General features: G+C 49.2%; 5 protein-coding genes across 5 annotated transcripts; 4 read left to right on the plus strand and 1 right to left on the minus strand.

Moving 5' to 3' along the window:
* Positions 1-152: 152 nt before the first annotated feature.
* Positions 153-1,562, plus strand: TGME49_263642 (hypothetical protein; the record flags this gene model as incomplete). The annotated part of the gene is made up of 3 exons (XM_018781339.1): positions 153-236; positions 466-649; positions 1,429-1,562. 3 exons carry the CDS (start codon positions 153-155, stop codon positions 1,560-1,562), a joined length of 402 nt encoding a protein of 133 aa, XP_018637174.1.
* Positions 1,563-1,732: 170 nt separating this feature from the next.
* TGME49_263639 (hypothetical protein) lies at positions 1,733-2,181 on the plus strand (the record flags this gene model as incomplete). Its single annotated transcript, XM_018781338.1, has 2 exons — positions 1,733-1,896; positions 2,136-2,181. The coding sequence occupies 2 exons, from the start codon at positions 1,733-1,735 to the stop codon at positions 2,179-2,181; spliced, it is 210 nt and encodes a 69-aa protein (XP_018637173.1).
* A 656-nt stretch (positions 2,182-2,837) lies between these two features.
* On the plus strand, positions 2,838-3,221 carry TGME49_263637 (hypothetical protein; the record flags this gene model as incomplete). Its single annotated transcript, XM_018781337.1, has 1 exon — positions 2,838-3,221. The coding sequence occupies one exon, from the start codon at positions 2,838-2,840 to the stop codon at positions 3,219-3,221; it is 384 nt and encodes a 127-aa protein (XP_018637172.1).
* On the plus strand, positions 3,222-3,446 carry TGME49_263633 (hypothetical protein; the record flags this gene model as incomplete). Its single annotated transcript, XM_018781336.1, has 1 exon — positions 3,222-3,446. The coding sequence occupies one exon, from the start codon at positions 3,222-3,224 to the stop codon at positions 3,444-3,446; it is 225 nt and encodes a 74-aa protein (XP_018637171.1).
* A 3,162-nt stretch (positions 3,447-6,608) lies between these two features.
* On the minus strand, positions 6,609-9,568 carry TGME49_263630 (hypothetical protein). Its single transcript, XM_002365422.2, has 4 exons — positions 9,423-9,568; positions 8,266-8,403; positions 7,518-7,595; positions 6,609-7,082 (listed from the first exon to the last, which is right to left on the minus strand). Exons 1-4 carry the CDS (start codon positions 9,563-9,565, stop codon positions 7,031-7,033), a joined length of 411 nt encoding a protein of 136 aa, XP_002365463.2. The 5' UTR covers positions 9,566-9,568; the 3' UTR covers positions 6,609-7,030.
* Positions 9,569-11,496: the final 1,928 nt, after the last annotated feature.

Consider the following 11,496-nt stretch of genomic DNA (forward strand, 5'->3'; position numbering starts at 1 on the left):
TTCGTTCTCTCCGTTACCGGCAGCTCAACTCACGGGGGCGCCGCTTGCTCTTTTCTGTCTCCGGTTCTTCTCCGGCGCTGTTCTTTTGCAACGCCAGTGTACCACCATCCCCCCACACACTCGACGCGTTCCGTCCGTACACCGCGACGCGCATGCACACCGCCATATTTGTGCATTTGTGCATGCCCGTTTTCCTGCGCTGCCTGCAAGGAACACCGTGGAGAGTAGCTGCTTCTGTGAGCATGCGTCAGAGGCTTCATTCACACACAAGTCTGCCTCGAAGTCTCCTTTTGAAGGCCTAGCAACTGAGATATCTGCTCTCTGCATGCAGCGACGAGACAGCTGCTGTCTTCGAAGAACTCAACAGTTCTCCCAAACTGCGCTCCGCTCTGCCTCTGCCTGTTACACACCCAAACACCCGGTCTCACGGTTCAGCGCTCGAGAGTGAGAGACTTCTAGTTGCAGAGTCGCTTCAACGCTTTTCTGTGTGGAGGTTCACAGCGGCAGACTTCTCCAACTGTTTCGCCTCGAGGTCTGCGAGTTTCTCGCAACAGAGCGCCTGCAGCGAATGGCCTGCCGCCACTCCGCCAGCGTACAGCAGTCGACCGACAAGCAGCAGCAGAGGTAGAGGCGCGTGATGATGAATCAGGTGTGCCCACAGTTGATAGTTATGCCAAACGGAAGAAGAAAGAAGGAGATCGAGGAAAAAGCGAGACAGTGGGCGCCGCATAGCCACAAACGCTGAGGCTCCGAGCACCGTCAACGCCGCCGAAATGCTCCTCGGATGGTCCAGAAGAAAACGCAGACACAGCGCCTGGAAAACGAAAAACAGCGACATCCACGCATGCATGCAGATGCAGCCAGATACGATGGCAACGCATAAGCATGCATGTCTATTGTCACAAGTGCGCATGCACTCATGCACCTATAAATCGAACGACGCATGTGTCACTCGTAAATATATATATATATATATATATATATGTAGATGGATTGAGCTGTACGCATGTACATGTCTGTAAATGTATATATGTATGTATCTGTGTTTATGCATCTGCATGAGTGCATATGTATATACTGTATAAACATATAGACATAAGATATTCATACATGTATGCGTACATGTAGAGAAATAAATACCTATACGTATACATATCACACACCAAAGGACAAACCTAGACAGGGATGTACCGATATACAAACATAAAAATCGGTGTATACATATATATATATATATATATATATATTTTATACAAAAACGTAGATCGATAGGTAAGAATTTTCTGCAAAAATGCATCATGCACACATAAGCGCGCTTATACATATACATATATATATATATATGGAGATATAGTTGAAGAAACTGACCGAGAGCGGGGCATTGACATAAAAATCTTCGAAGTCAACTTGATGTTTTCCGAACCACAGGCGGCGAACGCCTGCATTTCCTTCGCGGCGAAATTGGCGCGCAAGCGCTCGAAAGGAGACCCAAGGCACTGTTTTCAGCCTCTCAGAGAAATCGGAAGAAGCCGACGGAAGAGACGAAGAAGACGAAGGAGTGAGGAGGGAGGTGACGGCTGCGCGAGGAGCAACGGCTTTGCATCCTGGGGGCGTTTCGAGGTACACGAGACAACTGAGGACTCGCTGAGGGAGGCTCTCTGCCACCAGCCATCCGGAAGAGGCATTCGAGAGAGACGAAGCCTCGAACGGCAAACCTCTTGCAGGCGAGTGCATGCAGTCCAAACCTCGGCTGCTCCCAGGGAAAGGCGGCAACACCAAAGGAGAGCGAGAGGAAGACAGAGAAGAAGAAGCAGAAGAAAGAGAAGAAGCAGAAGAAAGTGAAGAAGGAGACAAACAAGAAGGAGAAGCAGGAGAAGGAGAGGGGGAAGAACGAGAGTGAGAACGGAGAGAAGAACCTTGGTGTGAGTTTTGAAGAGCAAGGGAAGAGAGGTACGCAGCGCGAAGTTTGAGTTGTTGTAAATACCATGCCTCGGCCGCTTTGAGGAGCTCCTCGTTTTCTCTTGACATATTTCCACCTTGGTCGTCGCGCGATTCCCTCGCATTTTTCGGTCTCCGCTTGTCTTCTCTGGCATCGTCTGTGTCTGTTTCTTTCCTTTCTTCTGTTCTTTCTTCAGCGGTTTCTGCTTCCTCTGCAGTCGGTGCGCTGGCTCGTTTGCCTGACTCGCGCGTTCTTTCCTGCATCGCCGAAGCGTCAAGTCCGCCACTCTCAGCTTTCGCGGGAGACCGCGCTCCGTCCGTTTCTCTTCGTCCCTGCTCGGAGACTTCGCCTTTTTTCTTTTCCTCTCCTCCTCGCTCCCTCCGCAGGTCCGGAGCTCCGCGGCTGTCGGTGGCGCAGCGACGACGGGGAAGAGCCTCTCGGGGCGCGTGAGTCGGCCGCAGCGCGCGAAGCAGTCGAGAAAGAAACAGAGCGGCGAGGGAGCTGAGAAGCAGCGCGCCTAGGAACGAAGCGCAGCCTCTCCTTCGACGACGGTGAACAGACTGCAGAAGAGACATACACCGGCGACCATATCCGGTCTTGAGAGAAAAGGGGGAGAACCGCAAGAGGGACGCCGAGACGCACTCGCGACTTCCCGAACGGAGAGGCGCAGAACTCGAGCGGACAGAAACGCGCGAGGGACAACAACTGCCGCGCTGTCCTTCTGCTTGCTCTGGCTCCCGGTCAGCCGTCTCCTTCGTCCCCAAAGAACAACACAAGAGTCGCCAGACTCTTGTTGTTGCTTGCCCATGGCCAGGGCAGGGAGGAGAAGACGAAAGAGAGACGGAAGCAGCAAGAGAAGGCGAAGGCGACGGGGAGAGAGAGGGGAGAGAAGAAGCAGATGGAGAGGCGACCTGTGAACGATGGGGAGAGGAAGAAACGAGGAGAGAAGCGAGAGGAGGAGAAGACAACGACGAGGAAGAAGGACGCCACGAACAAGAAGACAGAGAAGAACAAGACGGGCGCTCAGGCGGCAAATGCAGGGACAGCGAGGAGGCTCCAGTCGATGAAAAAAAACCACAAGAAAAAAAGGAAAGCACACAAAGAAGCAGGAGCCGCGCTTTATGTCGAGAGACCCGCAAAAGGTTGCGAAGGCGTCGTCCACTCTTCAGGCGAGACGAAGCAGAAGACGGAGAGACAGGAAGAGACGAACGAAAGAGCGGATGTTCCCGCTGCCGCACTCCAGCGAGCGTTTGTGGGTGGAAAGAAGCCTCGAGACTTGTAGATGAAGAACGCGCAAAAGAAGAGAGAGAAGGAGAAGAAGAGAGAGAAGTACAAGAAGAAGAGGGTGGAGAAGACAAGCGAAAAGGAAGAGAAGAAGCGAAGGAGGGAGAAGAAGATGCAGGCGGAAGAGACGCAGAAGAAGAGGGGGGAGGAGAGGAAGCGCCAGTTGGGACTGGAGATGGACAAGCAAGGGGAGGAGGCTGAGAAGGCGCGGAAATCTTTTTAGGAGGCGTTCGACGAGAGGAAGAGGCAGAGAGACAAAATGGCGAGAGCGAAGGGGGAGGAGAAGACTTGACCAGAGACTCCATTTTGGTTGTACCCCAGACTTCGTCACAGATCAGAAAACGAAGTCGGCTCTGTCTCGTTGTTCACAACGTACATGCGGAAACGAGCTAGGTGAAGACCAAACAGGGAGCATTCAAATCCACTTTTCTCCCCCAGCTTGTTGAGCTGCGCGCGTGTACATAAGCCTGTATGAAGCAAATGAAGATCTCGAGAGACAGAGGACAGAGAGATGGGACTTGAGAATGACTTTTTTACTTTATCGAAGCATTTCTTAGCAGCTCGAATCTCTAAAAGCACCTTGCGCCTTCTGCCGCATTTCGATCAACTTTGATTCGCCGTCCAAGAGTTTGCGCGTTTTCGGAAGTTCGGCTGTCTCCAGAAGAAGCGCGCTGGGGATACCGAGAGAGAGCGTCGAATGGACAATTTCGTTTAGAGGTTGCAACGGCGTCGAAAAAGAGAGGACGAGAGACATGAAAAAATAGAACTTGGAGAGGAAGAGAGGGAGGAAAGAAGGACACCGAGGAGAGAAGTGATTGGCACAAGAAGTCGACGAGGAGAGCAAGAAAGAGAGGAAGAAAACCGGAGAGCTGCAATCAACAATGTCAAGAGAGCAAATGCGCCCGGTGAGGCGAGGCAGCTACGAGGAGAGACTGGCAGATGAGAGCGGATATGCGAGCGCAGATATCATTGACCTGGAGAGAAGAGGAGTCGGGAAGAAGCAACAGAAGAGAGAGGAATGTGAGGATGAAGAAGAGGCAGTCAAGGAAGTCGAGAGACTCAAAACTCAAGCTGGAAATCGCAGAGGCTGCCTGCATGCAGTGTGTGCGGCGTCTCGCAGGCAGAGAGGCAAAGGGAAGAAGAAGGAGGAAAGAAGACGAGAGGACGGGGAGAAAAAAGAAGAGTAAAGGCAGAAGACAGGTGGAACAGAGTGAGAAAGTCTCGAGACGAAAAAGAAAATAAAAAAGTATTCGATACGTAGAGATCGTCTTCAAGCGTCTCAAGACGACGAGGAGACACTGCATCTGAGGGGACCTCATGCACTCCGTCTCCCCTTCGTTGACTTTTCTCTCTGGAGAATAATCGACTGGAGTCCGGCGATTTTTAGCGTCTTTATTCTCTTGTGTTTCCTGTCTCTCTTCTCGTTGCTTCTTTCGCTTGCCTCCTATTCTTTCTTTCTCACTCCTGTTCTCATCCTCAGTGAACTCATTTTCTGCAAGACTTCGAATACACGACGGACGTTGCGACTAGCTGAGAGGAAGAAGATTTGAAGGCACATCGGTAACATACATGCGTCCATTGTGTCCTCAGTCTCTTCTTTCCTCTAATATCTTCTCTGAGATTCTTAATCTCTTTGAAGAGAACCATGCCGCTCCATTTCTCCCCTCCATACTTTTCCCCGACTTCTTTGTCCTTCTCTTGTTTTCCCTCGCTCTCTCTTCTCTGCTTTTTTCTACGAAACTCGCCGCGTCTTCTGCTGTTCCTCTCTATCTTGCTTTCTTGCCTTCCTTATCTCCTCCTTCTCATCGTCTCTTCCCCTTCTCGCCGTTCTCTTGAGCATTGCCGTTCTATGCTGTCGAAGCCGCACAGTTCTTCTCCTCTCCGGGAGTTTCCACGGCATGCATCGCCTCGCGTCGCCCGTCTGTTTACGTCAGCAGAGAGAGACGCTGGAGAAACCTGAGTTTTCTTCTCTAGACTCATCCTCACGATAGCTGCCCCCTCGCGCGCCAAAGAGAGCCTCCACGCGTCTAGCTTCTTCATTTGCCCTCACCTCTTATCCAAAAGAAAACGTTTCCGTTTCAGACAAACCTTGCTACTCGAAGTTCATAAAGCAGGTGATCCTGAGCGCCTCAAGAAAGTAGAAAATGGGTGCAGATAAACTTCGCCCGCTGGAGTGCTTAGCGCAGCTAAAGGTGAAAACGTTTCTCTGCGGTTCTTTCTTCTCCTGTCTCAGGACTGTTCCTAGCTCCACAGTTCCCTCGGAAGCGTTTCATTTTTCTCATCTTGTCCTCACCAGTCTCTTCTGCTTAAACGGCGCCGCTCCTTCAGTTTATTCCCGGCAGGACTTCCTTTCTCTTGTTCCTTTACTCTCTCGCTAATAAAGTACGCCTGTCTCCCTCTGTTCTTGCTCATCTACCGAGCTGTGTGTCTCCACCTCCTGTCTGTAACATGCACCCCAAATCGGCAGGCCTTCGTTCCGAAGAGGCCCAGAGGTTGAAGAAGAAAGAGCGAAAAAAGTAAAACATTTCTCATGTTTCCATCGAACGTCCCTTCGCCTCAACACTGCCATCCCTCTCAGACTTTCATTTCTTAGAAAAGCGTCGTCAGCTTGAAAGTGACCTCCACATCTGTACAGATTTGCGTCCACAAGGGCCAAACGCGCTTCCTCCATTCCTCTGTTAAACGCATCAAGCATGCTACAGTGTTTCCAGGTGCGGATATCGAACTCGACTCCTGTGACCTTGGCCTGTCTCTTGAGAAGACAAAAAAACAAACAGTCAACCAAGAAGACCGTCTTTCCTTCGCGTCCAGTGTTCTACGTGAATGCATCTGCTCACATACATACATATACACATACATATATGTATATATATGTATATATATATATGTATATATATATATATATATATATGTTTATTTATAGGTCTGAGTATTTGTGTTGTAAGGTTTCTGGGAGATGGTTTAGGACAGTGCTGAGGTGAGGAGCTTCTCGCGGATGACGCATGCAGTTGAGTCCCCATTATCGTTCAGGATTCGAGGTGCCTCTTCTTCACGGGTCGGGGCATCCTCGATACTTTCGCTTGTTCTCTCGCCGTTCCTCATTTGTGTGCTCTCTTGTGATATTTCTCTCCTGGTCTCCTCCTCCTCCCTGTTTCCGCGTTTCTCCGTCGCTTTCTCTCCTTTGGAATTCTTGAGAAGAGACGCACGAGACTGGGATGGCCCGCAGCTCCCTCCCTTCTCTGTTTCCCCGTCCTTCTCGTTCGCGTCTGCAGATGGTTTTAGGCTGCTGCGTCACTGAGAGCGACGGCAGAAAAAGCAGCTCGCCGGCAAAAAGCCACCCGGGGGGAGATCCTCGGGTGTCTCGACCGCCGCGCCGGCGCGCATGCAGAGCGCTGGAGGTTGAAGAAGTGCGTCTCTCCGTTCCTCACACGGTCAAGGAAAAAGAAGGCGAAGCATATATATGTATATATATGTCATCATACACATATACAAGCAATTATCTTTACAAATTCAGATCGAGAGGAGACACCTGCCATGCAGGCTGTATGTGCTCGCGTTGGTCGCGCCTCCATCTGCGGCAGAAGTTGAACGTCCTTTCGTCCGTATCTCCCCGTCTCTCGGCAACAGACAAGAGAAAGGACTCACATCACTCGCTCCCGTCGCTCCATTCCCTGGTCTGTCGAATCTTTTTCCGAGAAGGCGGAACAAGAAAACGCGCAGTGGACGACCGGGTGATGAAAGGTGAGCCCACCAAAAAGGAAAGAGCCGCTTCAAGCAAAAAACCCCGAAGAACAACCTCTCCAGTCTTCATGCGTTGTTCTCCCCCGTCAAATCGACGCTGTCAGGGTCAATCCCTTGTCTGAAAAGGAATCAAATGTTGACAGATGCCATTTCTACACTGAACGCTTCTCAAGTACATCAGTTCAACGCGAGACGAATGCAGTATCAAACAGCAAGGAGACACTCTTACTCCCAGGATACGTAAACTCCAGAAACCGATACCACAAAAGATATACACTTCCTCTCTTTCTTCGCTTATACAGCCAAACTCCTTCATATAGATATATATATATATAGATAGATAGATAGATAGATACGCAGACATATACATTTGTGTGCATACATATATATAGGTATATATATATATATATATATATATATGTACGCAGACGAAAATGGCCAGAAGAGAGGAATGGCGATTCAGGTATATCTGAATCGAAGCACACGTCAGCCTGTTTCGGTATGAATGTGGACGCTTCTCGCGAGGATTTCTGAAAATGCGTAATTGCCTCACCGACGCAGGTTCTCCCTCTCCAGAGCGTAAGACCAATTGGTCAGGTTGAAATCTCGGTAGGTGGGTATGTCGTAGTACCTGCAGAGAAAAAATCGGAAACTCGAAGAGACGTACTTTCTCTCCATGCCTGCGTAGAGAGGACGCAGACTCAATGGAAAGCTGGCTACAGAGACAGAACATCTCAAAACTGGAGCTGAGCAAGGTGAGAAAGGCTTGTTCACAGGAATGGCCGGATTCTTCAGAAAGAAGAGCAACAGCCTAAAATACACGCAGAAGAGACATAACTTCTCTCTCAAGACCTGAGAGCGTAAGAAGACTCGAAAGGCAATTTCAACCGGAATGGACGCAAGTCGAAAGAAAACAAAACACCCTCTGCACGTAAGTTTCCAGAGAAATACGGAATCAAAGATATAATCAATATACATATATACATATATATATATATATATATATACGCTTGCGTACGCAAAAAAACAGAGACATCTACGTATGCATCTGTCTGTTTGCGTCTGCAAGCAGATGTCCAACAGATGCATATCAACACGAAATAACATAAACGTACGAATACATATATATATGTATATATATGTATATATATATATATATACATATATGCATATATTTATATATAGTCGTATACACAAGAATATGTATCTTTGTGCCGACGAGGAGGAAGAAGGTATTTGAGGGGACGCACATATGTGGAGTTTTCGAGAGAAGGGATCTCCAGCTTCTCGGTTTTTCTCACTTTTTCGCGAGCTGGTGAACTCCGATGAGTCCGAAGACTGTCGCGCCGAGGCTCTTGGTAAACCAGCCTCTAGCGAAGAGAAGGCCGTAATGCGCCATCGCGGAAGGTGATAAGAAGGAAAGCCTTTGTTTTCTCACTCTGAAAAAACACAACACACACGAGTAAGGGTGAGAGACTCCTGGGAGAGCAGACTTTCTCTGGAGTCCGAAAGAAATCGATGAAACGGGAGAAGAATTCGGCAAACAGATGGAGAGAGGCAACGTAGAACTCAGAAGAAGGGAGGGCAAGAGAACGACGCCAGATAGTTTTGGAGAGAAAACAGCAGAGAGGCGAATGCGGAACACGGAGAAGAAGAGAGAAAGAAGAGAAAACTAGGAAAAGAGAAAACTAGGCGAGAAAACCGTGGTAGAGAGCGACAGAGTCCAACGAGAAGAGGGAGGAGGAAGAGCGAAGAAGAACGAAGCCTGGGATGAAGAAAGAGGAAGCTGATGCAGAGGCGGGAGAGCGAGAGGAGGACCAGTGCACCGAAGAAATGGAGGAAGAAGAGAACTTTCTAGCGGCCGTAGACGATGAAAAGGGGGAGAAGGAAGAGAGAAAAGATCGAACAGAAACAGGCCACCGCCACCGGAAGGACCTGAGGGCAGACTCCCGATATATATACGTCTGAACCGAGTCAAGAAAGAAGAAATGAAGGCGAAGAACCATTGAAAAAAACAGCGAAAAAAGGGACAGAAGGAAGGGAGGAAACAAAGGAAACGAGAAGAGAGGAAGGAGAGGTACTACACAAAGTGCTCCCTGGTAAGAGAAGAAAAAAAGCCAATCGGGGGAGAGTCCATTGAGGAAGACGAAGGAGAAAAACTGGAGTTTTTTTCTTCTCTCCACGTCGCCTCTCCATCGTTTCCTTTGTGCATTCATATCGCGTTTCTCCTGATTTCTTTGCAAAGATTTTCGTCCTTTTCCGGGGAATTTATGATGTGCGTCACGACGGCCTCCCTCGCAGAAACGAGGACCCTGTCGCGCGATCCACACACAACGCTGTCGCGAAGAAGTCCACATTTGTTCGAGAACTTGTTTATCATCTGAGAAGAGAGACTTCTTCTTTTCTCTGCCGACAAAAGGTTCGCGAGAAAGCAAAGAGGACCTCCAAGAGTACTCACGGAAATCCTCCGAAGGCGCCAGAGAGCCTTGTGTCTCTGTTCTTGCCCTGAATGCAGCCCAGCGTCGGCGTAGTTCTCTGGAGAAGAAAGGACAAAAGGAAACGAAAACTGACTGAGAAAGACCGTCTTTTCACTTCCAACATTCGCCTCTCTTTTCTCTCTGTTCGCTTCTCCATCTGCCCTTATATACGGCGGCGCAGCGACCGTCTCCTCGCCTCGCCGAGGCTCTTCGGCTGCGCCATTTCCCCGAAAAATTCATCTGACCTCGGATTATATTCGGAGAACGCAGTTTTTTTTCGAGCCAAAAAACAGTCGTCACCATGAAACGGAAACCGAGTTAGTGTGTCGCCTTTCTGTTTCCAGATTGAAGGTGCATGGAGAGGGAAACTGGGTGAGTCACTTCAGAGGCTTCTGCATTTCGCTCTAGAGGCCTTCGCAGACAGGGAGTCCCCTTGTATTGGTTTTTTTGTGTACGAGAATCCAGGAGCAGATTCCGCCATGTCGGGGGTCTTCCCTTCCAGATTCAGTCAAAAATAGTAGACAAGAAAGATCGCTTTGTAGAGGCATTTTGTGTCTTGTCCTTCGTGTCTGTCCTGCTCAAAGTTTACGTTTGTAAAGGAGATCCGTACGCAAGAGAAAAGAGCAAACCACAGTGACGCGGCGACAGTCGGAGACCCCCCATCACCCCAACTGACAGAAGAGACACAGAACAGCCTAGAGGAACGCGTTGCATTCCGTTTGAACTTTACACTGAATGCGTTGGAGTCTCAACTTGCTCTGGACAGTGAGAACACAGAGCGCCTCTCACGTAACTTCGATCCTGCACCAGAAACGGACCTTCCACGTTAGCCGCCGCAAGGCCTGCTGCCTCTCTGAAGGAAGACTTGACCTCGGTGCTGATTTAAAGCATGAAAAGGTCAAGAAGAAAGGAAGCAGCTGTAAAGACTAAAGACAAGAACCGAACACGAAGAGAGAGGCGAAGTCGGCACCGAAAAAGCATGAAATCGACAGGCAGGCTGACAGCGGTTTTTGCCGACGCCGTTTAGCTTTGGAGAATCGAGAGCTGCGGTAAATCGTTTGCGCGGGTGTGGAGTGAGAGTGACGAATCTCTCTTCTAAACAGGGCGTTCCTTCTTTTTTGGGCGCCTCGCGCGCTCTGTCGCTTCTTCTGTGTTTGATCCTCGGCGCAGGCAAGGAGAAAAGAGAAATACGCAGACAGGGGGGTCGAGGAAAGAAGCAAGAGAACGAGGATGAGAAAGAGTTCGAAGAGTTCGAAGAGCCAGCGAAGATGGTCGGCAGGCACTTGAGAGACAGAGAAACCGAAAGACGAAAAGGGAAATCGTGGCAAAAAGGTGAAGAGGTTTGTGGTGAGCTAGAAAACAACAACGGAGGAAGAGCGAGGAAGCAAATACACAGAAATGAGAAAGGCAAGAGAAAACGCTGAATAGGAAAGAGTCAGAGAGACGGGGAGAGAGAAAGAGAAATGGCAAGAGGTAGGAAAGAGAGAGGTATATATATATATATATATTTCTCTCTCTGTGTCTCTCTCTCTATATATGTAATTATGTTTGTATATATATATATATGTATGTATGTATGAATGTATGTATGTATTGTTAGGCAAATGTATGTATATATACGTATGTATATATATGCATATGCAGGTGAGCATGGAGAAAGACACAGACAGAGGAAGAGATGCATATCGGAAGAGAGAGAGAGCTATTCAAAGAGAGAGAGAGAAACGAAGAAAGAGAGGACGAGTCCTTGAGAGGAAGTGCAAGAGAGAGAGGCGAAGGAAAGGACTCGCAATGCACTGCCGGCCACTGAGTCCTCACGGACGTTGTCCTCTCCTTCTCGCCTCCTCTGTTGTTTCTGGTTACGGTGTCTCCACAGTGTGAATCAAGAAGGAATTAAGAAAGCATTGCGTTCTGTGGGGAAAGACACAAAAGAAAAAGAAACTCTAAGCGCTTACATCTGGGCCATGAACGAGTGCACACCTGAGAGTCTCCCCAGGACTAGAGAGAGAGGCCATTTTTGGGCGTTTCTCCGGCGGAGTCGACTCGGAGACTCCC

This window comes from Toxoplasma gondii, chromosome VIIb (assembly GCF_000006565.2).
Source record: "Toxoplasma gondii ME49 chromosome VIIb, whole genome shotgun sequence".
Classification (NCBI taxonomy): Eukaryota; Apicomplexa; class Conoidasida; order Eucoccidiorida; family Sarcocystidae; genus Toxoplasma; species Toxoplasma gondii.

What these genes read in the sequence shown, in the direction of transcription:
- TGME49_263630 (XM_002365422.2), bottom strand. Translation starts at nt 9,565, where the DNA reads ATGTTGGAAGTGAAAAGACGGTCTTTCTCAGTCAGTTTTCGTTTCCTT. An exon ending in GGCGCCTTCGGAGGATTTCC is followed by an intron (nt 8,404 to 9,422) that starts GTGAGTACTCTT and finishes GTGTTTTTTCAG; the next exon opens with AGTGAGAAAACAAAGGCTTT. An exon ending in GAGAGGGAGAACCTGCGTCG is followed by an intron (nt 7,083 to 7,517) that starts GTGAGGCAATTA and finishes ATTCCTTTTCAG; the next exon opens with ACAAGGGATTGACCCTGACA.